Here is a 26,923-nt window from a genome sequence, read left to right as displayed (position 1 = left end):
GGAAAAGATTTTAATGATTTTTTCAGTCCAGCCCATTTCCTGTTATCAATGGGGCCTAGAGATAGAAAAGGACTTGTCCAAGGTCATATAGAAAGTTAGTGATAAGGCTGAACGACAATCCAGATCCTGTGACTTGTAGCCCAGTGCTCTTTCTCTTATCTGGTACTTGAATATTTTCATTCAGCAGAGATTTTCCTCTGTAACATCAATACCTAGTACAGTGCCTGGCATATAATAGATGCTCAGTAAATGTTAAGTTACTATGTAATGCCCCTGGTTGTATTGGGCTGTGCACTTATTCCTGGGCATATCCATAAAGAACGTCTGTGTTTTAGGTCATTTTGTTTTAGACCAAGAGGCACCCCAGGAAAAGGTATGAACTCTATGCTAAGGAAATTATCTGAGTTCTAAACTGGAAAAAAACAATGTCATGCTTTTCCCACTGTAACCTCCCTAATCCACAGGGTGATTCTCTTTCAGAAGTGGAATCTAGAACTCCTCTGGGAGCCTTATTCCATTGGCTGGGAAATCATTCTTTTGGCAAACTGGGCACCAGGAACTAGCATTTTCCTGTGGAAGAAGAGATTTCTCAAAGAAATCAAGTACCTCTAACATGAATTTATTTCAGTGATCAGTGTGACAAGCTAGCCTTGAGTATAGTAGCAGCACCAATACTATGGGGGTATCCCAATTCTAGAACACAGGTGGCAGTGGAACCGAACCCGCTGAAATTGGATACAGGGTCTACCTTCTAGGAGCCATCCTTTCTGTGCACACATTGCAGTCCTCAGTTTGCAGCAGAAAAAAGCTATTAGCAAATTATGTGTTCTATTTATGCAAATAAATCCTGCACTATGGTAGAAAGAGCACTGGCCTAGAGGCCTTAATTTTTGCATCTGTTAAATGAAGGTGATGATAGTACCTACCTCAAAGCACTGCTGAGATGATTTATTTAAATAGCATATGTAAAACCCCTAACACAGTCCTGGTTCATGGTTGGCGCCAAGTAAGTGCTAATTTTCTTTCTTCGCACAAGTCACTTCCATGGAACTTATCCTTGGAATGAAAGGGTTGTACTGGTGTGATTTTTTTACCAGTTCCTTCAAGCCTAGCATTTTGGAGTCCTTTAACAAAAGGAGAAAGGAAGGAAAGAAGAAAGAAAAAAAGGGGAATAAACAAGGAAAGAAAATTTTTATAAAAAGAGAGAAGGAAAAAGAATCCTTTATTACAGTAACACTAACCCCATGCTCTTGCAAGTAGCCCTTTAAGTAAAAGCAGTGCTTTGCTGACCTGGGTACTACTGAATCTACTACATAAAATAGCCTGCTATAATAGATGTATTTCTGTGCCTGATTTGTACATTTTAGATTTAGTAAAAGGAGAAGAAAGTTGAGCTATAGCTAAATTTATGTTTTTGGTTTTTTTCCCATCTGCTATCAAATGGCAATCACTCTTTAGTTTTTCTTCCTTTTCCCACCACAAACATTCTCCTCTGCCAAAAGAAGCTACTCTAAAATCCTAGTGTATCCAGTAAACCAAAGCACAGAAGTAAATGTGATAAAAAAAATTACCTGGGGTATGGAGAAAGAAAAGAGTGGAGTGAGGGGATGCACAAGCTCAGGCTGGAGCAGGCCTGCGAGCATGAAAAGCTGTGCATGTTTCAGAGCAGCCAGGGATGTATCTTTGTCTGTTCCTGCTGGTGACTCTTCATGCCTACGCGTCTCTCTGCTCCACTTGTGCAGTCACTCAGTCTGTCCGTATTTATTGAGGGCCTACCGTGTTCCAGGCTTGTGCTAGGAACAAAAGAACAAAGTATTGAGCAAAATATGTGTTTTTGAGTGAACCTTCACATCTTTCTTTGAGCAGCTGTGATCCTGAGGATCTCTGGGTCTGAGCATGTGTGTGTATGCGTGTTTCTGTGTGTCTGTGACAACTCCACATATGCACGGCAGTGATCTTTGTTGCTCTGCTGGCTTCAGAGAACTTCCTCCTACTGGCTGTGAGTTACTACACAAAGAGTGGGCTTTATCTGTGGTTGATTTTTATACCCTGCAAGATTGGGGGGCATGATCACTAGCAATTTAAAAATAGTTAGAAATCCCATGGTGTTCTCTTTTATAGAAGTTTTACCTGTACTGGTATTATGAAAAATAAGCCTCTCATTAGCTCAAGTATTAATATGATCCCATGTATGATTGCAGGTATCAGTAAGAGGAAACATTGACCAAGCCCAAGTTTCTGCTGTACCGTGCTAAAGGAGTGACAATTTCCACAACTGATTATTTTCTCATGGGTATTTCTGACTTTTACTAAAAGTAGAGCATCTTATTTCAAAAACCAGTGAATAGTCCCAATAATGGAGGTATCAACAGCACCTGCATGTTCATCCCTGCAAAACTATCTATGAAAATCAAACAACATAGCACCAAATTAAACCAGCCTGTTTTCGTAGTTAGATTCCGTGTGATCAAATTATTTGGGGCCATTCTCTGTCTCCTTCTCTCATCTGGTGGGATATATCTGCCCTAAAAATACTTACAAAAAGAGACTCTGGAAACACATTAACAGCTTTGTCTACTCTTGTATTTTTTCTTCCAGGGAAACAGAAGTACCTGTGTGCCAGCAGAAATGATTGCACCATTGACAAATTCCGAAGGAAAAATTGTCCATCTTGTCGTCTCCGGAAATGCTATGAAGCAGGAATGACTCTGGGAGGTAAGAGACTTTTTTCCTCTTTCTCCTCCTTCTCTCTCCCCCTTCCTCCCTCATCTCTAGTTCTCTCTTTAAACCACATTTTCCTCTTTGATGCTTCCAAGGGAGCCAGCCATGCTCCAGATGCAGGCTGACCCTTTCATATCCAACATGGCCATCAGCCAGCTGGTGCCTTTTTTCATCCTTATCCATGCCACTCCCCACTCTGAGTCTCTGCGTTAAAGCAGGAGGTGGTGTGAAGCAAACAGAGGGTGAGTGAGTGTGCACCTGACTGGGCAGAGTTCCTCAGGGGACTCGATGGTACTGACCTAATGTTATTCAGTGGTAGTTAGAATGAGGGAACTAAAGAATCCAGAACAGTCGCAGGTGCAGGATGACCCAGGCACAGGCTGGCCCTGAACACCTAGGAATATCCCTCAGCTAACTGCTGCCTATGTTGTAGGGCCAGCCACCTGGAATGAGAAGCTGCTTCTCTTTTGAGCTCGTGACTAGGCTGCCAAACAGAGCCAATTTCCTACATTCACCAGGGATGAGCAGGCATTTTAATCATTTCCTTTTCTTTACAAATCTATTGATAATTTCCAAAAGCATTTTTTCAGCAGCACAATAGCTTGATAGAAGAAAGATATAGCTCTTTTAAGGGGCAACCTTCTCTCATAGAGCTCTGTCCCCTGAGTCTGTGTCTACTATGAGCTTTGTCACCATTCCAGAAAGGGCTGACATCAGTTGATTGACACTTATATTTTCCCTCTCCATATTCCTCATCTCTTCATGTTTATATGTGCTCAATGCCAGGGTCTTCCCTGCTGCCTGCTGCTTCCAAAAAGATGCATTTTTCATGAGAAAAGCAAGCTCATTAATCTACTTTGATTTGGAAATGGAATTCGAAGAAAGGCAAGCCTATTTCTGAGTGCCTGCAACTGTGGCTTCATACCTGATTATTCATTATCAGCCTGGAAAACCCAAATGCCCAGAATCCAGTCCTGTCCCTTCTCCTCTCAAGGCTAATTTAGAGCAGTTGTCTACCTCTGCTTTCTGTGAGGTGCTCAATACCTTGTCTGCCTATGTGCAATATTTATAGACACCAACTTGTTTTCTAACCCTGGAGCAGAGCCATGTGTGGGTCTTCATGTAGATAACTATATCCTCCCCTCCTCACAGGCCAGTAATATTCTTTAAACAGACTAAAGTATCTCAAATGAATTGACTCAGGTTCGATCAGAGGTGGTTTGAAAAGAAGCATCTCAAGTAGTGTCTAGTACTCCCGGACGTCACAGGCAGATTCTGTGTGAGTGGCTTTCCAGGCAGCCACATCAAATGAGACTCAGTATCTGAGAAAAACCAATCTCATATTTGTTTGCTTGGTGTGCTCCGAAGAAATCCAACAATTGTGGTCTGTAGTGGGGAGGAAGAAGCAGGACTGAGAAGGGGGTGTGCAGACAGGAATGCAGGAAAAGTGGCAAAGGGATTAACTAGAGAAAGTTTTCTCCATAGGAATTTTGCAACCCCATGGCGAGGGTTCCGATACACTCACCTCTCAATTATTTAGCCTTCTGTGAATTATGTGTAATAGATGGGGGGCTCCCCAGGTAGAGAACCCCTTGGCTTGCCATCTACTGATATGAATTGCAAGCCCACTTTGATGCAGGTAAAATTTAATGGTAACAAAGGTCCTCATAACATTCGGGTCTAAATCTTGACATTAGTTGCATGTCTCAGCTGACATCCTCCATTATAAGGCAATCTGTGACATGATTACAGTGAACCTTTTGAAAAGGAGCCTGTGTATAACAGATAATTTCACTGTGCCATAGAGTAGTCATACATAAGTTTGTAAATTAATTTATTAGAGAGAACAGTACAGTTTTTAAGTTATAATGAGGATCGAATGACATCATGAATGTGAACATCCTTGATAAATGATAAAGTGTTAGACAAATGTGGGGGTTTATTATGACAATGAGGTCACTCGTAATTTAGCTGGTAAGTCTGTTAGCACTTTCCAGTGGCTTTTACCCTGAGTTACTTAACATGCCCCATAATATGTAATGGCTTCAACAGGCAGAGAATTACCAGAAATCATTCTTGAGCTCCTAAAACCAACAAGTACCACCCGGGCCCTGTTCAGAACCTGATTTTAGTAATTAAGGGAATCATATGTTATGCTCAAGAACCATGTCCATAAAAACCCAGGTTTTTACCTTCTTAAACCACTGCTTGAGGAACAAACCTTTCCATTTTGCTGAACTTATCTCCACTTTTCATGCCTTTCTGCTGCAACCCCCTCCAAATTTATTGTTTACTTGTGAATTCAGTGTACACCACACCTTTACTCAAACAATGGAAAAAAGAAAGCATTAATATGGAGTGGCCCTTGTGAATACTTTAGCAATAGACTTCCATTTTTATAAGATTTGGGTTTAGCACAGACATTTTGATCACCTTGAGAGAGAGTTCATATAATTTCATTTTCTTATTCCTATCACCCAAATTAAAATTATATAGTATATTCCAAAATGACGACTAGGAATGTGGCCATAGGCAAGTCCCTTCTCCCCTTTGAGGCTCAGTTTTTCCATCATTAAACTGGAATAGTGGGCTTCACCAAGGACCTTTCTGGTACTAACATTTTCTGATTCTATGTATGAAGCCCCACAGAAAAGATTTTAAGTTTTTCAGCCCTTTCTTAGATTGTCTGTCCTCTGCTCCCAGAACTATAGATAGTGGAGACTTGAGCGCTTTGACTAATAGCAATTAAAGCGACTTCCATTCACACCTACATAAGACACACAATATATGCATAAGATAACATAAGATATATTGTGTGTCTAAAAGTAGACCGGGTGGATAGATTATTGAGGCAGTGGAGGGCAGAAGGGCTGTCTTTATATCTTAAAGAAATTGGTACTTTGTAGCTGATGGCTGCTTGGTCTTTAGGCCTCAGGATCTCTAATCTGGCTTTCTCTGTAGTGCTCCATCCACTCACTGTTTGGTGATGGGATCTCTTCAACTCAGAGATACTTAGAGCATATAGTCCCATCTTTTCTGCTTCCAGGCCTACGTATCTGTTCCTTACTTCTCTTCCTAGGAGCTCTTGGTGTTTCTGAAAGGATCTTGGGGCTGGTCGGAGTCTCAGGATGGTTTCCTTAAAGACAGTCTCCAGGCTTTCAGCTGCCCATCCACGACAAAGATAGGCCTTTCTTTGTATTTAATACATGATTCATTTCTGGCTGCATTTGAAAACCACATATTGCTAATTGCTTCAATAATTTAAATCCCTTGACTACTTTTCATTTAAGAAAACTCTTAATAAGGCGTCAGATAAGGACCTTCCCTCCAGTGAATTAGCTGTAGCTTTTTCACAGCTCATAGTGATAATAAATGCACAGCCATCTATCACTTTTCTCAGCACTTTCTAAAGGTACACTCCTAGTTTCCGAGATGGAATGAGAAAGAAAGAATTGTGCTTCCTGCCATCTACTTCCCTGATCCCTCCCTGCTTCCCATTTTCCCTCCTATTTCTGCTCGTACGTTATTTATCTTTGTGTTTTGCAACTATTGAGTTCTCAGCTTTTAGTAAATGGCACTGGCCCCTCTTGATTCCTTCTTCTCCTGGACCATGGAAGGTTACAGGCCTTTCATAAATTTCAGGTAGCAACCAAAACCCAGAAGAGGAGAAGGAATAAGGAGACCTAAAGCATGTGAAACCCTAAATTGTGCAGCATTTTCTTCATAGGTTCCTCTGGCATATTTGAGAAGTCTCTTTCCTACTAGGAGACAGATCTCTACATCTGAGAATCAAAACTTAACAGATGTACAGGTTTTAACAACCTCTATGAATTCTCTAGCTGGGAAGATGGCTTGGGAGCCCCTAGCCACGGTCTGATGTCATCATGGACACTATGAACACCCTTACAGCTTCCCGTTTTTCAGCCAGTCCTGATGCCAGCTGTCTCATTCTTCTCCATGCTCAAGAGCAGCCCAGTATTGCTACCTCCAGATCCCATGTTCTGGAAGCAAGAGAGTGATTTCAATTTTGAAATGCTATTAGTGGCATGGTTCTTCACAGCATTTATTTATCCTGTCTATCCATCGATCCTTCCAGCCAGCCGAGAATCTAGTGCTTTCATCTTTTTGTCCATTTACTCATCTGTTTATCCATTTAGCAAATATTTATTGGGTGCCAATTATGTATTAGACACTCTGCTAGGTATTTGGGGAAGGCAGAGCTAAATAAGATATAATCCCTGCCCTCAGAAACTTAAACAAGGGGAGACAGACGGATAATGAATATACTTTAGCCTTAAAGGATAAATAGGAAATCACTGAGAAGAGGTTAAGTGAGATGGAAGAGAAAAGACATCCAAGGCAAAGGGCACAGTTTGAATAAAGGCACAGAGACATGAACAAAATGCATTGAGGGTTTCAAAAACAGCAAGTAGTTGAGTATGGCCGGAGCTGGGAAAATGGGAAAGTCAAACTGAAACCACACTGAAAATGAACTTGGTTATTATGCTAAGAAGTTTAGGCTTCAGGCAATTGAAGATCTATGACCATGGGACAGAGATGATCATGTATCATTTTGTTTATTTGCGTTTTTTTTTTAAGAAAATTGGTAGCAGTATGAATGTTGTATTGGTGAGGGCTTACATTTTAAAAAGAGAGATAGTAGGCCAGGTATAGAGAAATTTCTAGCTTCAAATTTTGCTAACCATCTAGAATTGGTTTCTGGGGCTAGTTTCCTCTGTTTGGAAACTGCCTGTAAGTTCTGACCATGTACATGAAGAAACACTGGCCTAGACCAAGGCAACTGGCTTGTATAAGGGGCCTGCCTTGGTATAGGCCAGTGTTTTCTGGTATGGGTTCTGAGAAAGCTAGTTTCATGACATGCTTCATGAAAAAATGATTTCTATGGTCAAATAAGTGAAGGAAAACTACATATTATGGTCCTGCTCAGGAAGATTTACAATGCATATTAGCATATCACAGGCCCTGGTGAGTCCTGCAATAAAGTAACCTGAGGAGCTTTGTAACTCAGGATTCCCAAAGTTAATTCAACCATAGGGCCCCTTTTTTCACATAACACCTGTTAACATCCTACAAAACCACTGTTCTCAGGAATACACTTTAGAAAACTTGGGTATAGATAGGCAAAGACTCTCCCGTAAGCAGATAATACCCCTAGCCCTGGTTACCGTTTTGCAGATGTGTGTGTCATTGCTTACCGGGAGAATCGGTCAAGAATGCATTAATGATCGAGAGGAGACCATCGTCACCACATCTCAAGAGTATGCACCAATAGTTACTAAAGCCACTAAAGTAAACCATGTTGGATCTGTAGCATTCTTGTCATATTCAAATAGGCCAAAGCGTGGTTATTGCCCGAGTCACCTAATGGCCTCAGGTACACATTCCTGACTCAAGGATCATGCAAAATAAGTTATTTCTAAGAAATATGGCTTCTAGCATCACACAGAGTGATCGCTAAATATTTTGGATATCTAGACATACCACTCCAGAGTTTAATAGTCCTTTTATACACTGTCCGACCAGCATTGCAACATGTACACAGAATCTCGTCATGGTGCTACCACATAAATAACCTCATTGCTAAAGTAGGAGGCCTAGAAATCACAGATTTGTAGAAACCACCCAATGATTCAATTCCCTCTACATTCTGTTCAGCAAGAAGCAGAGTGTCATAAAGAATTAACAATGTGGGACTCAGTTACTGGGATTTCCTCCCTTTTCCTTTGACTCTCTACACTAGAGCCCTAAAGGTCTTCAGGTTGGAGATGCAAGCAGTAAGTCTTACTTCGGAGAAGTACTGCTCCCCACACACAATTCTCAGATACCTGAGTGCTCCAACAGATCTGCATAACTGAGGCATGCACAAAGGAGTAGAATTATAAATTTTGGCATCAACATGAGCAACGTGTGACTCAGCACTTAGGGCCCCTAGGTTTTTTGTTTGTTTATTTGTTTTTTGGGTTTTTGTTTTAAGAGGTCCTGCGATATAGTGAAAATAGTGTGATCGATTCAGATACAAACAGGCCCTGTTTCTAATCCTGGCTCTAGCCCTTTCTATCTTGATGACCTTGGGCAAATCATCACATCTCTCTGAGCCTCAGTTTCTCCAACTACACTGTAGGAATAATAAAATCTTCCTTGCAGAATTGTTGTAAGTATATAAAGAAACTGGTACATAGTAGTCACACAATAAATATCACTGTACCCTCCGCGCCGCCTTGGATGAGCTTTGGTCTTTGTGTTTGCAGGCACCACTGGGGCCTGTTTTCTCTCTCCTGTTGCAGTGTGGCTTTTGGTTCTTTTCCCTTCGTTCTTTGGTCTCTGAATTACCCTTGAATCAACCCTTGAAATCTGCTCTCCATGGCCTAGATTTCCATCCCCCAGTTGGTTACATACACATTTGGTGATACTTTGGAGGGAAGAAGATATTCATCTCTCTAATTGTAGTTCTCAAGGGAACTTGTATATGGAGAGACCAGAGATCATTTCTCTTAATTCCTCCAAAGCAAATTATCTGGGACACCACATAAATACGTTGTACCCTTTCTCTGACCTTTTGCTTATAGAGAACTATGGTTAGAGATAAGTAATTTTTTCTAATCAAAATTTATAATACCCCATATCTGATACCTGAGTAACTCACTTATAAAATTTTCAGTTAAAATCCTTGAGTTTTTAAAGTGTAATAGCAATAGAAAGATTTTATTGTTGTTTACTTTTGCAGTGAAGGCTCGAAAATCCCTCAGTTGCTTTTGAGAGAATAAAATGATATCATAGGCAATATTTTTCAAAGGTAGTAGGCAGAAAGCTAAGAGTACACAGCACACAATAGGCCATATATACAATGGCAAGTATTTTCTAAATATAATAGTTTGGTGAAAAAGTTTCATTTTTGCTTATAGCATAACAGCTTGTTTGAAAACATTTTTTTATTTAAAAAGAGTGCCACCCATTGTTATAAATTATGGATATATTCCTTAAGATAACAAAAATTTAAAATACTTTCTTATTGTAATGACAATTTACCTGAGCATGCTGCTTTTTTAGAGACTTTTGTACATCTTTTGGGATCATGTCATTTAGAAGTAGAACTAAGGGGAAAAAATACACAGCCACTAAGAAACCAGTAGAGCCTTCAGATCGTCTGTTATTGATAATATTTCCATGACAACAGATATCTAGAAGTAAACTGGAAATAGCACCGCTACCTGGATTACTTCTTTTGGAATCAGGTTCCATCCTCCTCAGTCTAGTTAATCCTTGCTATACTTTTTAGATCTATTAACCCAGTCATGGAAATATCTTCTTTTCCCCTGATTAATACCTTATTGGACCAATGCTTCTGTGGCTGAAGCGAAAACTGATTGTTGAGGAACATTTTAGCCTTCTAGGAGTCAGCAATTAAAAACATGTAAGCACTGAGCACCTGCAGAAAACTTGGACTGGCATTTGGAACTAAGAGGAAAATCTGGATCTTGACCAAGAAGAAAGGTCACCAGCCCAAGCCTGCACAGTGAGGTGTCATGCTGGCCACAGTGAAACCGAAAGAGACTGCTGACTCTCCCCAGGGTGGAAAATGAGGCATGGAAGCTTTGATTAGTGACCTGTTAGGCACACAAACATTAATTTCAAAGCATTCCCATGTCCAGGATGAGTAATAATGCTTGTAGTATTGTGAGATTGTTTGGCTGTTACAAGAAACTCAGAAGACCCCAATAAGGAGTCTTTGTTGGTCTCTGAATGGCTGTAATGAAACTATTAAATTCTACCTCGTTTCTTCCTCCACATCCTCCTTCCCTCCCCTCAATTCTTGCCCACTGTGTGCTGAGAAGTGCACACACATACATATATAAGCTTTTTAGTATACTTATCAATAAAGTAGAAAAGAAGGAAAAAAATCCAGGTAAACAATTTTCCATTTTCCCATCTCACCTCTGTCTTACAAGTAGATAGGAGAAGACAAAAGGAAACTGCCACTCCAAAATATTAAGAGCAACCACCCCTTCTCACCAACTTGGGCATCTAATTATGGAGCCTGCTAGGTGCAAACCCATCTTTAAGCTGCTACGCTCAACAGTGTCTCTCTTTCATATTAGAAAAATTGCCGCCTGGCAATTGCAAGCATCTCAAAATGACTAGACACTAAAGAAAGGCTGACCTGCCTCGTTCAAAATGAGGGCTCTAGAGGGCTCTAGTGGATAGCCTGGAAAAACCTGGCATCTGAAGCTTAGGAGCTTAAGCTTTTGCTCCTCAACACAGACTTTGACAATGGGTCTGGGGGCTACTCTCCTGGTTGCTGACTCCCCCAGTGGGACCAATAGTGTTTCCGTATCTCACAGGGATGTTGTGAGGACTAGCTCTGAAAGTAGTAGCAATTACCATTCATGTAGTTGTGAGGATCATGATTTTTGTTTCCTGTAATGTGACTTGCCATTGGCAGAGTGCTTCTTGATTATTCGTCATTGTATGTGATGGCACCCGGGTACTGACTCAGGAGGGTGCAGTGAAGCTCAGGCTCAGTCGCTTGCTTTCCATGGTGTACTGCTGGGAAGAAACTTTGTTAATGGGACTCAAGGTGCCACCTTGGACAAGAAACCACTGTGCCTGTTTGAGGCTCCTGTGGCCATCTTTACTTGTTTATTAGGCAATTGGTAGAGTTTTCCCTTAGGTTCCATTCTTCTGGACCCCTGCCAAGGACTTAGTCAGGGGTGGGGAACCTGCAGCCTTGGGGCTATGTGTGGCCTTCTGGTTCCTTAAGTGCAGACTTTTGACGGAATCCAAATTTCACAGAACGAATCCTTTTAATAATCCTGTGTGCTAGATCTTAGCCTCAGGCCTTATCAGAAGTTCAGTAAACAAGGGCGATTTCTGCTTCTCCTGAAGAAGAAGCTAGCCAACCCCACTCTTCAAACACACCAGGAAACTAGAGTCAGACAGTTTTCTCCTTATTCCCAAAGTCAAGGTGACTCTGTTTGCAGGAGCTGACACACACTTGAACCTTTTATAAAGAGAAAGAAGAAAAAATCTGAGAACCAGTACCTTCTTTCCTTGTTTCTTTTTGAAGTTAGGATAATGGAGGAAAGTGGATCACACTTTTCCTCTTACTTCTAGCGTTAGTGCTCCCACGGCCCCCCACTGCTCTCTCACATCACGGGCTAGCCTCTGTCAGGTGTGAGGCCTCATTCTTCTCCGAAGCCAGCCTCAAACATTGCAGTGATATCTAGGAGGCACTTAGAATTTGTAATATTTTGCTCTCTTTGTCCCAGAGCCTCCATATTGAAACCAGTTTTTTTCCAGTGGAGAGAGAGGTGGTGTCTATGAGGCCAGGGGCCGAGAGATATAAGAGTCAGAAGCACTCTCCCTGCTTTGCCTGGGGCCTGCCTTTCCCACCCTTTCTTCTCTGATCTCCATCTGCGTGGGCGTGCAGGCGTGCACGCACACGCACACACATGCACACGCACGCACACTTCTTTCTCTTAACCCTGACTCAGCAACATTCTGGAGAAAAGCCAAGGAAGGACTTCAGGAGGGGAGTTTCCCCCTCCTTAGGGCAAAATTTTAACCTCCAGGCCAATAAGAAGTTCCCTAATGTGGATTGAAAAGCTAATGTTTTTTTTTTTTTTCTGTTTTTTCTTTTTTTTTGTGTTTTGTATTTTTGTTCTAGAGATTTTTTCTCTATATAGCGCTTTTTGTGCCCCTGTTGTTTTTTTTTTTTTACCAGAGTGTGAGAGTTTTTGTTGTTTTCATTTTGCGTTTTTTTTTTTTTTTTTTTTTTTTTTTTTTTTCGCCCCTCTCGTTTGCTTTCCAGGTCATGCTGACCTGTTCGGCTTGGACTGTTTCGCATTTGTTTTTAATGTCAGCTTAAATGTAATTGTAAAAGCATGTATGCTCTAAATTCATGTAGTTACTTTTTCCAGTGGAAAAGCCTGGTATTCGAAAGCTTTTGCAGGCTCTGCAATTTCACATGGACAGGTTTTTAGTAAAACCTTGTGCCCCTCACTGAGGATGGCATCTGGACAGTGAGCCTCTTTCTTCTGGCTCAGTAGTCAGAGAGAGGAGACTTGGAAATAGTTTCTGCTGGATCCTGTGCTTTGGCAAGGATGTGCAGTATTGCGTATCATTCTATTATTAATTACGTTTACTCCTCCATGAACTAAAAAACATTAGACTAAATAGTCCAACATAAACCTTGAAAGATAAAATTTGATATTCTTTTCTCTGGCTATTTCTCTGACCAACAATTGGGATTGTAAGGAGAATAGGGGCGTGGGGGGAAGATCCGAGGAGCCTTCTTGCCTGAAGGACTTTGGCATACATATATTAATCCCACTTGGTTGAATCCCCTACTAATTTCTTACTCCATGCCTGCCAAGGACGGACTCTGCTCCCTGCCTCTTGTCCCTGTCCTAGTTCTTTCCCACCCATCTCCAACTCCCACCACCGACCCTTCTCTGCAGTAAAATGCTACTCACCCTGACGAAATGCAAAGAATACCACCACCCTAGAAGAGAGTATACCTGGTTTTAACTCCTGCTTTGCCAGCATCTAGCTGTGTGACCTTGGGCACAACTTATCTTTGGCCTTCAGTTTCCTCATCATCACAATTAAAGCTTGATTTGAGAGGGAGAGGAAGGGAGAGACAAAATCTCAGGCCTTCAAACTCTCTTTTGGAAATGGAACCTTTTATTCAATTCAAACAGAACCTTACATGGAGTCCCAGATGTAGGTACAGAATAAATCACTGCTGCTCTTATTTGAAAGGAGGTTGGGTGCTTGGTGCCACATGCTCAGGCCCACTTTGCCTTCTCTCAGGGGCCCTTGAAGAAACTTATAGGACTCTTGGGGTTCAGCTACTGTACAAGATTGATTCTTCTAACCCTGAATCTCGCCTCTATTAGATTTCGGTCCTTTTGGAAAGTCTATGTTTCATCAGTTAGGTTTTTCACAAAGTTCACCTGCTTGGGATAAAGGGTATGAAGCAGAAGTGGAGCAATGTGGAGCTCAGTAACTAGCAATGGTAACAGCCATCACTGATTGACCTATAGACTTTACTGTGTGCCAAGCACTGGGGACATCCCTGTTTGGAAAATAACAACAACCCTGTGAGATAGATACTGTTATTATCTTAAAATTCTGAAACCTGTCAATTTGGTCCTCAACCTTTGGCTGAAGACCATTTGAGCAAGATAGAAGGCCATACTTCTCAGTTTGCCACCATACAATTTCTCAGAATGTTTTCTAGCTATAGATCCATTATTGGAAAAAGTCATAGCCTGCCTATTTTTTATACACTTTTACGGAGTACAGAGCACTTTCACTGGCTTCATCTCATTTCCTCCTAAAAATAGTCCTATGCAGTAGTCAAGCCAGATCATCACCATTATATAGACAAGAAAACTGAGGGGCAGGAAAAATCAAGAGATTTGTTCAAGGCCACACATCTCATGAGACTCTGAATACCACCACCAATAATAATAAGTCCTTTATTGTGTATAGCATTTTAGAACTTCAATGTCATTATTGCATTTGGCCTCTTGGAGTTCACTGCATTTTTCACCACGCATCAGTCTTAGAGAGTCCTTCTGGTGGTGTAGAATCTGCTTTCTACTCTTAGGTACCACCACAGTGTCTATATTCCTTGTAACAACCTTATGAATCATTCACTGATATTATGCCTATTTAACAAATGAGCTAACTGAGGTACAGAGAGGCTCATTCTTGCCCAAAGTCACACAGCTAGTCAGCGGTAGAGCCAGGGTTACAGATGAAACAGTCTGACTCCGGAATCTTGGGCCTTAACTTCTACACTTTATACATGTGTGAAGAAACTAAGCCAGAGAGGGAAAGAGACAGTCCTGAAGTCCCACAGTGAGCTCCTGGGGCTCCTAATCCAGTATTCCTCTCACCTTCAAATCCTAAAGTCATACAGTGAGATCCTCTGACTCCAATGCTAGTAGATGGAAAGATGACTGGCCTGATTTAACCCAGAGGCCACAAACCGCCTTTCCCTAGGCCAAAATTCACCTGCAGAATTCTGTTTGTCCAACACAGTGTTTGTTTAGGAAATTGGCATAGACTGCCCCTAGGCAGGGCATGGATCAATGTCACTATCCCCAACCCTCCCTATTTATGTTCTCCAGGCATATTCGGTCATTTATATATATGCCTGACTTGTGAAGGTTTTTGAATTCATGACCCTTAGATTTAAGCATTAGAATATATAAACACTGTACACGCACACGCACACATGTATTCACATAAGCATAGCCTAGTCTGGTTTCACAAGGAATTTGCAGCCCTACACCAAACATACCTTTATGTTTACTTAGCATTTAGAATTACATTTCAAATCTGAATTTAGTTTTATAGGCAGTCATGTGCTGAAGAAACTAGGTTATTGTTTTTATTTCATACTGTGTCACCCTTGCTTTCCCTGCTATATCTGGTTCCCTGTCAGTCTTGCTTTCTGCCCTTCCCCATGCCTGAGTTAGATTACCTGCAAGCCATTTACTCTTTAGGAATGGATTGAGAGTGACGAAACCATTTTAGAGGGCCCCCTATGTGCCAGGCACATTCTCATTTACTTCTCATCGGTGTTTTAATAGATGGGTGTGGCAGCACCCCTATTTTACAAGTGAGGAAACTGAATCTTAGAGAAGCTAAGCAGAGGGCTCAAAGTTATTAGGCTAGTAATTGACAGAGCTGGGATTTGAACCCAATATTGTCTCACTCCAAAGCGTATTCTTTTGCTTTACATCACACTTCTGTAAGGAAAGTGTATTTGTTTTCTATTGCTGCATAATATATTGCCATAAATTTAGCAGCTTCAAACAACACCCATTTGTCAGTTGCAAGTCAGATCTGGCACAGCATGGCTGGATTTTCAGTCCAGGGTCTCACAAGGCTGAAATTGAGGTGTCGACCAGGCCACGTCCTAATAGGGAGCTCCGGGTTCTTTTCCAAGCTCACATGTTTTTGGCAGGCTTTGCGGTTGTAAAACTAAGGTTCCAGTTTCCTTTCTGGCTATCAGCCAGAGGCCATGCTCAGCTCCTAGAGGCTGCCCTCATTCCTTGCCATGTGGATCTCGACACCTTCAAAGCCAGTGTCAGAGAATCTTCCTTGTGTTGAATCTCTCTCACTCCATGAATACCTTTCCAGGAAGAGCCCAGTCCTTTTTAAGGGCTCACCTGATTAGGTCAGGCCCATCGAGGATAACCGCCCTTAAAATTCAACTACATTAGAACCTTAATTACATCTGCCCAGTCCTTTCAAAAAAGCATGCAGATTAGTGTTTGAACGCATAACTAGAAGGAAGTGTGTGTACTCCAAAGTCTTGGAACCTTAGGGGCCATCTTAAAAGTCAGCCTACCACAAAAAGTGATTCTTTTATGATCCAAATTCCTTGGTGAGATAGGAGGAAGAAAAACATTCTTGACTTTAAGCAGAGAGATTCAAACTTTCTAAGACTTTGGAAACTTCACCTCACCTTTGCCCCTCCCTTGCTCATGGGTGAGAAGGCCTATATCTTGGGGTGGCAACAGATGAGACTGGAGCAGCCTAAAGGTCACAGAGGCTAGAGAAGTTACAGATTAATCACATTTGCTCCTCCTTAGGAATGCACCATGGAAGCCGATTTGAAAAATCTTTCTCTGGTGCTGTAGAGACCACACCCCCACAGGGGTCTAATGCTCCAGAGCTGAAAAGTTAGTTCCCCATAGGATCCAGGCATCGCATCAGGTTAGGTGTTCAGTGCCCTAAAGAACAGGTTGGGATGGGAAAGCCCCTTGCCAATGCCCCTTTCTTGTCACTGCTCTGACCCAAGATAAAAAGACAGGGAAGAGACGCTGACCAGCTCACACACCATCAGAACTATCCACCTTTGCTGTCCCCATTCTCCATCACTCAATTTAAGTAAGCCAATGAGTTTCTGCCTTGACACAGTGGCTGGCTGGCCTGTATCTCACATGGAAGAGTTAGATTTGACTCTGGGGCTCAGGTGCAGGGGGCAGGAGGGGTATGGGGGCGGCCTTCATGGAAGAAAACAAGGCCTTGGGCATTGAATAACAGCTGAGGCTAGCAAGCCTCATTGTCCAGCATTCCAAGTCGTCTAGCAACATGCTGGCCTCTGCCGTGGAGAGAGTACAGAGAATCCCCCAACAGAATAAATGGAATCTGATTTCAATTACGTTCAGTAAAGTCACCCTCTTCAGGCAGAGAGGCCAGAACACCTGGTGCGGCTAAGGCCACTATGGCCACAGGGAGAGCACATTACCCAGGTCTTAGAGGCAAGTGGAAATGCAGCTTCTCTTCCTTGAGCAGATGCCATATAGGTCTAGGGGAGGAGGATGTGAACATACCAGCCAAGTAAATTCTCATTGGCACTGTGCAGAGAAGGGGGAATTATTTCATCTTGATGGATTCTCCCCACAGTCTCTGCACGTATTGATCTTGCTTGTAATGAGTTTGCTTAGGTCCAGGAGTCATCACCCCACTGAGATCTGAGTCATTGGTGGGAAAATCAAGGTGACAGATTACATATCTCACTGATCATGCTCTGTATGTCTCTCCACCTTTTGAAAAAGCCCATGGATTTATCAGCATATAATTTATTTGCATTCATTTCTTATCAGTAGCTTTCATAAGGTGTTGCAAATGGGACAGCTGCCCTAGAGAGCAGTCTGTATTCACAGCGCTATTCAATAGAGCTGTCTAAGATGATGGGAATCTTCTATATCTGTGTTGTCCAATAATGCAGCCACTAGCTACATGTGGCTTTTGAACACTGGAAATATGACTAGTTCAGACTGATAGATTGCATTTTTTATTTTTTTTTAATTTTAATTAATTTAAATTCAAATAGTTACATGTGGCTAGTGGCTACTGTATTGGGCAGTACAAATCTAGAAGGAGCTCAGAGAGGCACTTACTGAGATAGAACAGGAATGAATTAGTCAAAAAAAGAGCCAAGGCCGGGTGTGGTGGCTCACGCCTGTAATCCTAGCTCTCTGGGAGGCTGAGGCGGGCGGATTGTTTGAGCTCAGGAGTTCGAAACCAGCCTGAGTAAGACCAAGACTCCATTTCTACTAAAAATAGAAAAGAAATTAGCCGGGCATGGTGGCACATGCCTGTAGTCCCAGCTACTTGGGAGGCTGAGGCAGGAGGATCGCTTGAGCCCAGGAGTTTGAGGTTGCTGTGAGCGAGGCTGACGCCACGGCACTCTAGCCCCGGCAACACAGTGAGACTCTGTCTCAAAAAAAAAAAAAAAAGAGAGCCAATGTGGCATAGTGAATTTTGGGTTAGGAATATGAGCCCTGGTTCTAATGTCAGTTCTACCACTAGGTAACCTTTCCTTCTCTGGCTTCTGCCTCCCCATCTTTGACTTGAAAGGTTGGACTGACGTTGAAAGTCCTGAAATGGTGGACAAGGACTGAATTCGATTTTGGGATACATGAGTTTCAGGAAGATTTTAAAACACTTGAAGCTTTGAGTAAGGTGTGGCAAAGGCAATACATGTAACCTAAACATTTGTACCCTCGTAATATACTGAAATAAAAAAATAAATAATGAAAAAAATTTATGAATGCCTTCTAGGGGTTTGTGCGGGGGGAGTGTGGCATTCATTCCAATTTGCCAGAGTACCAACTATTCTACACACACATGCACACACACGCCCTGCTGGATTACCTATGTAGACCCTGAAACTATTTGAATCTGTCACCCCTGGATAAGATGATTTCTAAGAACCATTCCTGTTTTGTCATGCTAGGAATCTCAAGCCACTATAGTGCCCCAAATCTGTTTCAGCTTGGGCAGATGACTGGAGTATTCTCTTAATTCCCTGTCTTTTCCCTTCTGGATTTGATGCTAGTTACTGAAGTTTGTAGTCAAGGGTGAAGAAGTGAGGCAGGCGAGACATAACTCCAGCCCCTCTCATCAACTCTGTTTTTAGATTAAAAGTAAGGTTCAAAGCTTCAGACTCCTTCGGGAGGCAGCATGATACAGCAGAGAGAATATGGGCTTTGTAGTCAGCAGACCAGGTTTAGATGATTGGGTTCTCTTTCTTGATAGCTGTGTTACCTCAGTTTACTCATTTGCAAAACAGTGATAAAAAAAAACATCTTTAACCTCCTAAGATCACTGTGGATTTAAATCACGTAATGTGTTCATGAAGTGAAGGCCTTGAAAAAATAGTAGTTGCCCTTATTTCTCTTAGTTAACTCTCCCATATGGCTAATTACACCCCTCTCCTCTCCCAAGCTGGAAAGGGGACTAAATGGTCTGACAACTCCTGAGTTCAAAGCCGGAAAGCGCCTGTGATGGGGAAGGCAGAGTCTTCCTGCAGGAACTGCAGCAGGGAGCAGATTCTGTAGGCACTGCCAGTCCTTAGAGCTGTGTCCAAGAACCCATGTTCACAGTGGGTTCACCAGATGACAAGATATTGTGGGGGGCAGGCCTCTAGCCCTGGGATAAGATGGGCTTGGCCCAGACCATACCTTCCAGCCTGTGCCCTTGGTGGGAAGTGGGAGTTGGCAGTGGGTGTGCATATCTCCTTGTTACTGGCTGTGCCCAAGTTCTGCAGAAATGATTGTTGGACAAGGTCATCTTGCACTGAGGGTTGGTTTTCCAGGCCTCCCTGTTATTTTCCCCTGAGTTCTTCTCTACATTCCTCTTGCACCACTGACCCAACCATTTTCCTCTTCCCTACCCTAGTTCCAAACATGTGATCCATTCTTGAAGCAATTTACTGAGTGACACTATGATTGGAGTTTGCATTGAACCACTTATTTTTCTAATTAGAGCTGAAAGTCAGTTCCAGATATGTGTCTTTCTCTGCAGAAGCCAGAAACAGATGAGTAGTAGGTTTTGTTGTATTTATCCATTTAAATTGAGCAATCAACTTCTCTGCTTTATACCTTTTGATTTATTATTATTATTTTAAAAAGATTAAAGTGGTTTATAGTCCTTACAGTGCAACTGTCTATGCTAGACCTCGGAGTTATGACCTTTTCAATTATTTCTGTCAATATAAATGCTAGGGAAAATAGCACAAAGTAAACATCAAGATGCCCAAAGACATCTAAATTGTGTATATGTGAGCATGTGGGGAGGATAGTTCTTAAAGTTTGAGTTTTGGATTATTGTGATTGTTTTAAATAATGTTATTTCTGTCATTCTTTTTAATGGCTGCCTCCTAGCATGGGTCCCAGTTTACCGACAGATAGTAGAGGCAGAGACATTCTGTCATTTGTTTGATACTGTTGGAGATTTCAACCTTTCACCTCCCCCACCTTTGCTAAAAAGAAGAAAATCAATATGTGTGTTACAGTGCATGTTCAACTGTGGGTATAATTCTAACAGCATCTGAAGCTGTTTATAGTGTTCAGTGGGAAATGGAACACCAGAAAATCCCCATTCATTGAGCCCAAAGTGGGATGATAGAATTTGGTAGTCTGAAGATGTAAAGGATAGATCTTCAGGGCTATTTTTTTAAAACCCAGTTCCCATATGATGCTTGAATTCTTAACCTTATGCATCTAGTTTCTGATCATTTCCAGTGACAGGAGTGCCTGGCAAGCTTTCTGTCTTCAGAGAGCTTTAACTATCAAAATGTGTGTGTGTGTGTGTGTGTGTATGTGTGTGTGTGTACATGCGGGCTCTTAGAGAAAGAGAGAGAACACTAAAATCCAAGTCACTGTACTTTCTGGTACTCCAAGGAACCCAAAGAAAAGTCTAGTCCTTCAGCAGGTCTGCCTTTCTGGTCTCTTTCCCTAGCTATCTGCTAACATGCTAGACATAGGCACATGTACATCTCTTCTTTGATTTATAGCACTAAGTCTTTGTCTATCACCTATATGATAAAGCCCAAACATCATAATATGATATGCATACCCCTTTAAAATCAGGCCCCATCTTTATTTTCAACCTCATAAATAGCCACTGTCCCCACACATGCAATATACACTTCAGCCACACTGGTCTTTAGTTATTGTTGCCCTAAACACTCGTTAATTATTTTGTTTATGCCCTTTCCACCTATCTCTGCCTAGTGAAGTCCTCATCGATCTTCAAATTCTAGGTCAAATGCCATCTTCTATGTAAAGCATGCTCTAACTGCATCTAAGCGGAGATTATTGTTTTCCCCTTTTGTTGATGTTTCTGTTGTAGCATTTACCAGTTTGACATTTTCTAGAATTGTTTGTGACCATTTATTTCTCCTCTACCAGACTTGGCCAGGGCCTGTGTCCTCTCTGTCACTCAGACGCAAAGGTCTAACAATGGATATCTGTTGAATGAATGATTGCATCATGAATGTATTAGTAAATGAGTTAATTGAAGGACCCAGGTATGAATACTGAAGGCAGAGTCAAATGCAAGAATATATTAGATTGGTCTGGCACAGAGATCAGGGGAGAAAGTAAGATATTAAAGTTTGAGTTTAGCAGGGATTTAGGATGATGAATCATTCATTCAACCGGTGTTGAATGAGCACTTGTCCTTAAGGAATTTAGAGTCTGTGACCAAGGAGAATGACCATCTTTATTTTCTTAGCTCAGGCAGTTTTTCTAACAGGGTAGTTGCGCTGTGTGTGTTTGGCCACTGGTGATGAATTCAAGTTTCTCTTCCTTCCCAATAGCCCGGAAGCTGAAGAAACTTGGTAATCTGAAGGTACAAGAAGAAGGGGAGGCTTCCAGTGCCACCAGCCCCACTGAGGAGTCAAGCCAGAAGCTGACGGTGTCACACGTTGAAGGCTATGAATGTCAGCCCATCTTTCTGAATGTCCTGGAAGCCATTGAGCCAGGCGTGGTGTGCGCTGGACATGACAACAACCAGCCTGACTCTTTCGCAGCCTTGCTCTCTAGCCTCAATGAGCTGGGCGAGAGACAGCTTGTTCATGTGGTCAAGTGGGCCAAGGCTTTGCCTGGTAAGGAAAAGGAAAGTGGGGGCATGGGATAAAGATCATATTTAGTGAATGTTCCTATGGGCCAGGCACCATGTCAGGTGCTTTCGGCCCATTAACTCAGGCAATCCTTACCATAACTCTGAGGAGGAGGGATCATTATAATCCTCACTTTAAGGGAATCGAGACTTAGAAAGTAAAGAGAAGGGTAGCGTTATGGAGTGTCCCATATGTTTTCATGTTCAACCAACAGACAAGGCGAGCAAAATTTCCCATAATCACAAACCACATAGTCATACCCACATATGCCTTAGGATGCTTTTCTACATGCTTTTCTACAGGCTCACCCCAAAGATAATCTTCAGCCTGCTTGACATTCTGTCTTCAGTGTCACTTTCAGGTGGTATGGTAGAAAGAATATGACATTGGGAGTCAGAACACCTGGATTCTAATCTTAGCTGTATTGGTAATCTATTGTGTGATCCCCTCCCCTTCTGGGTCTCAATTTCTCTATATGTGTAACTGTAAAGGGTAGTTTGGACTAAATTAATGGTTTTCAAATTTTGCTTCAAAGAATGCTTAGTTAGTGCTCTTTAAACTACCTTAGGAATCATTGTGAGAGGAAAGGTTACATGATAGTGAAAGAATTCCTAAGTGTTTGTCTACCTTCTGCTTGGATATCTCCATTGATGGGGAGCTCACTTCCTCCCTGAGCCATCTGTTGTTTAAACAGGTCTAGTTATTAAAATATTATAGCTTAAGGAAGACTTAGAGATCCTCTATCCAAGAATTCCTAAACTTTCCTTTAGCAGCCAGATGCTTTAGTTCTCAAAAGCATTCTGTACAGATACAAATGGAACTGGTTGATTTAAAGCCAGAATCTGTGGCCTTGGCCTCACCTTGTCAGCCTCTTCCTCACTATCCTAGGGAAGTCCCAGGTCACTTTTGCAAAATCACAGGGCTCCAGGGAACACAGTTTGAAAACCAGTGAAGCATATACTCTTTAAACGTTCTCATAATCCTAAAATTATGTGATTCAAAGATTCTTTTAAAATATCAACGACCAAACCTCTTCTTGTGGAGTCAAAGATTAACCTGTCTTCCAATAATAATTGCCATTCAAGTGGAAATTTATGTTGAACAGAGCAATTCTGAATGTATTACCTGATTTGATCCTCATAAGAATATGATAAAATAGGGGTTCTTTCCCCCATTTTACAGAGGAAGACACTGAATCTCCGAGAAGTGATGTGATTGGCCTACAGTTACATAGCCAAAGGGTAGCAGAACCAGAACTTGAGCCCGGGTCCTCTCCTGATTCCAAATCCCCTCCTAATTTCACTCTACCTGTAGTCTGTAGCACCTCTGCAGTTCTGTAGCCCTGGGCTTTACAGTGAGGGGCCAAGACCTCATCAAAGGCAGCTTGGCTCAATGAGCTTGCTGCATTTGAAGACATTGCATGTTGGCCATCAAGCCCCTATTTTGTTTGTTTGTTTGTGACAAGGTCTCTCTCTATTACCCAAGCTGGAGTGCAGTGGTCTCATCATAGCTCACTGTAACCCTAAACTCCTGGGCTCAAGCGATCCTCCTGCCTCAGCCTCCCGAGTAGGTGAGACTACAGGCATGCGCCACCATGCCCAGCTAATTTTTTTTTTTTATTTTTTGTAGAAACAAGATCTTTCCATGTTGCCCAGGCTGGTCTTGAACTAGGCTCAAGCAATCCTCCCACCTCAGCCTCCCAAAGTGATGGCATTACAGGCATGAGCCACTGTGCCCAGCCAAGCCTCTATTTTGTATTTCCGACTCACAAGGCTCAGCTGCAGCCCTAACCATCCCTGATGTCTTCCCCCCTTGGGAAACTGAGGTTGACTAGCCAATATGATCACTGGGAAGGAGGCCCAAGGACTCTGACCGGACATGCACTGTGCCAAAACAGAGGGTTCACGCAGAGAAGAAAAACAAAAAAGAAGAAAGAGAAAGTTGCTTTAATTCTTATCACTTTTTCAGCTGGATGTCTTGAAATCATGTGTTTGACAGAGATTCAAAGTTTAATCTTCCCAAGCAGTTTCCAAACACTTAACTTGTCTCATTTTATAGGATACAGAGCCTTTTCATATATATGATCCCACTTAATCTTCACAACAGTCCTATGAATCATAGGGACTATTATTTCCATTACACATGCCAAGGTTCAAAGAGGTTAACTAACTTGCTCCATTTGGTCACTTAACAAATGGAGCCAGAACTTGAGCTCATATCCTCTAGTTTCTAATTTAGTTGTCTTAACAATAACCTTGTACAAATCACCACGGCAGAATTTATATGACTGGGATCACTGGCATTTCTTGGCCCAACCCCCAGGATGGGAATCCTTCTCCTTACATTAACAAGTCTGCAAGCCAGTATCAGGTCACTGTTTAGCTCACCAGAGTAAATGACCCCTGACCCTGAGTCATTTAAAAGAAAAGGCTTCAAAAAAAAGCCAATTACCACATTCATAAGAACTGTTATTCATATTATCAGTAATCACCTACTAGTTCAGATAATTTACTCATTCAATAGATTGAATTTTTGACCTGTATGAGGCACTGTGCTAGGCACCTAGTTAGATGAATTTTGTTGTAAGTTTTCTATGACAGTCATGATATATGGAAATTGACTAGTAGGGTACCTGGCACATTAATAAATAATAACTATTAATTGGGGGTGAGTGAGTAGATTGTGAGTGTACGGGATATTTAGAATCAAATGTATCTGGTTTGGAATCCTAGCTATGCACTAGTCGTATGACCTTGAGCAAATCACATGTCTTCTTTGTGCTTCTGTTTCCTCATTTGCAGAGATGATAGAACAAATCGCTATCTTGCAAATTGTTACCAACAAAGAGATTATGTATTAAGAGCACCTTGTACAGTACTGAAATATAATAGGTGCTGTGTAAATGATGGCTTATCATTATGAGGCTCGAGTACTAAGCCACTGCTTTCACTAAGCCCAATTCAAGCTACCACCAGCTTTGCCTAGAAGCTCCTACGTGTTCCCCAAGATTGAATCGTCTTCTTTGAAACTTTGCCTGGCATATGCACGAGAGCAGCAAATACTTCCAAACTGGCCTTTCTTTGAGCCTATTCTCCCAGACTAGACATGGGACTACAAGTTTCCACTGAAGATTGCTAAAAAAAATAATGTTTTTAGATTCTGATGAGAAAACAGTTAGTCTCAAGGACACTGCCTCTGCTCCCTAACTTTTTGGTGTGTTTCAAAACTTGAGAATGACTCCTCTCTATTTCTCCCGAATAGTCTCAGACAGTGGCCGATGGGTGTTGAGTGAATGTATGCCAAGGAAACCTGTAGGGCTGAGGCTATCATTTCCTCAAGTCATTCCTTGATAGCCATGCAAGCTAGTTCAAAGGCTGGGCGTTAGAGAACAGAGTTAGGTATTGTAATCAGATTAGACCTATGGGAAAATTAGCTGGCCACATTGCTGATATGTACACAGTCACTAGTCTTGAGTGCTAAGCAGCTCTCACTAAGGAGTGTTATTAACATTACAGTCAAACTAAGCTTCCCCTTTTCTCTCCTCTGTGGTAGTTCCCTAGCACCTCAGGGAGAGAAAAAACAACAGTATGGACAGTTTCCTTGATACTTGTACAGCTCAATCCTCAGCCCTCCAATGTACCCTCACATTCACACACTACAACAGAAGATCAAGGCTCACCAGCCAAAGACTTTTCTTGCTCCCCACTGCCTCCCATTCCAGAGGTTCAGGCTTTAAGCTCCTGGGCCTTTTCCCCATGAACTCCTGGATGCTACATGCTTGGAGCCCAGACTGACTGGGTGGGCCAGTCTTTAGGCATTCCATGCTACAGAAAGGCTACAGAGAGGAAATACTCTGAGGTCTGAGGCTCTGGCCAGTCTGACAGTATGTCAGTACAGTGAAAGTGGGAGGTCCTGGCCTGGGAACTAAGATTTCAGCCAAGGGTGGTGCTATGAGGGACCCTGATGTCTGGGAGGCTTGTGACCTAAAAGAAAAGAAAAGGGAAATGGAGATGTGTGGGTGGGCAAGGATCAACCAAGCAGAACAATGTGTCTGGATAGTGTAGACTTCAGACCTGAGCCTATGGCTGAGGAAAGCTGGTGACCTTGGTAGTTCCTGAGCTGTGAACTCCAGCAGTGGAGGGAAAAAAGCACCAGAGAAGAGAATCAGAACACGTAAGTTCTAGTCCCAGTTTGGCCACATATGGACTATATGACCTTGGACAAGTCAGTTAACCTCTCTGGCCCTTAGGTTCCTTGTTGGTAAAATAAGTGTCACATCACCTACTCTCTTAGGGCTATTGTGAGGGGGTTAAATAAGGTCATCAACAGGAAAGTGAGAAGCTTGATCTAAATTTGGGGAAGCATTCTTTATGAGGTATAGCGAGACAAAATTTCAAATAATTCTGGATTTGTTGGGGAAAAGAAAAAGGGGGTGCTGGTAGGGATGAGCTCTGAGGTGATGCCTTCATAAGTGTAAGCATCCAACTGTTTGGAAACCTCCAGCAGAACGTGGCCATATCTATTCTACCTGTGTGTTATTGTGGGAGCCTCTGTTTTCTGAGCTTAAGGGAGGTGATTAGGAGATCACCTGATTCTCATTTTACAAAGCAGAAAAAGAAATTGAGGGTCCTTAGTCCATTTGTTTAATATTTTTCAAGTGCCCACTCAAATACCTAGACTGTGCTATGTACTAGGGAGGCAAAGATGAATAAGAAGATATGATCCCTATCTTCAAGATGCTCCAAGAGACAGATGTGTATGTACACAGCTAAATTCCAAATTCCTGTGTAATGAGTGTTGCAATTGTGTGGGGCTACACAAGGTGCAATGAGAAGGTGAAAGAAGAATCATTAAGCTTTCTGCTTGAATGAGTTGGAAAAGGCTTCACAGAGTGAAGACTTGAAAGATGAGCAGGTGTTTATTGGCTGGAAGGCCTGGGGATAGAGAATGCATTCTAGGCAAAAGCAACTGCCTGTGCAGAGATAGCAGAGCTATAGAGGCATGGGAAAGCATGACGTGTTCAGCAAAGTGTAAGTTTATCAGAATAGCTGGAACCTAAATTACGAGAAGGCAAGTGGCAAGAAATTAGTCTGGGGAAGCAGGCCATAAATTAGGGCCTTTTTTGCATAATAATGGCCGTAAGGTGAGGATGGCAGTGGAATAGGAAACTAGCATGGTCAGGGTACCTGTTGAGTAGAAAAGAATGGAGAGGAAGTGTGAGACAGAAAGTGGGACAGAGAAAGA

General features: G+C 42.1%; 1 protein-coding gene across 1 annotated transcript in view; it reads left to right on the top strand.

Annotated features, from left to right (window-relative positions):
• AR (androgen receptor) overlaps positions 1–26,923 on the top strand; it is a 163,571-nt gene that overhangs the window by 129,102 nt on the left and 7,546 nt on the right. Inside the window, exons 3-4 of the mRNA XM_012643906.1 lie at positions 2,599–2,715; positions 21,377–21,664. Of these exons, the coding sequence (XP_012499360.1) occupies positions 2,599–2,715; positions 21,377–21,664 (405 nt within the window). The remainder of the gene's footprint in view (positions 1–2,598; positions 2,716–21,376; positions 21,665–26,923) is intronic.

This window comes from Propithecus coquereli, unplaced genomic scaffold (assembly GCF_000956105.1).
Source record: "Propithecus coquereli isolate 6110/MARCELLA unplaced genomic scaffold, Pcoq_1.0 Scaffold101, whole genome shotgun sequence".
Taxonomy (NCBI): domain Eukaryota; kingdom Metazoa; phylum Chordata; class Mammalia; order Primates; family Indriidae; genus Propithecus; species Propithecus coquereli.
Note: the sequence above shows the minus strand (reverse complement) of the source record. Positions and strands in the feature narration are given on the sequence as shown.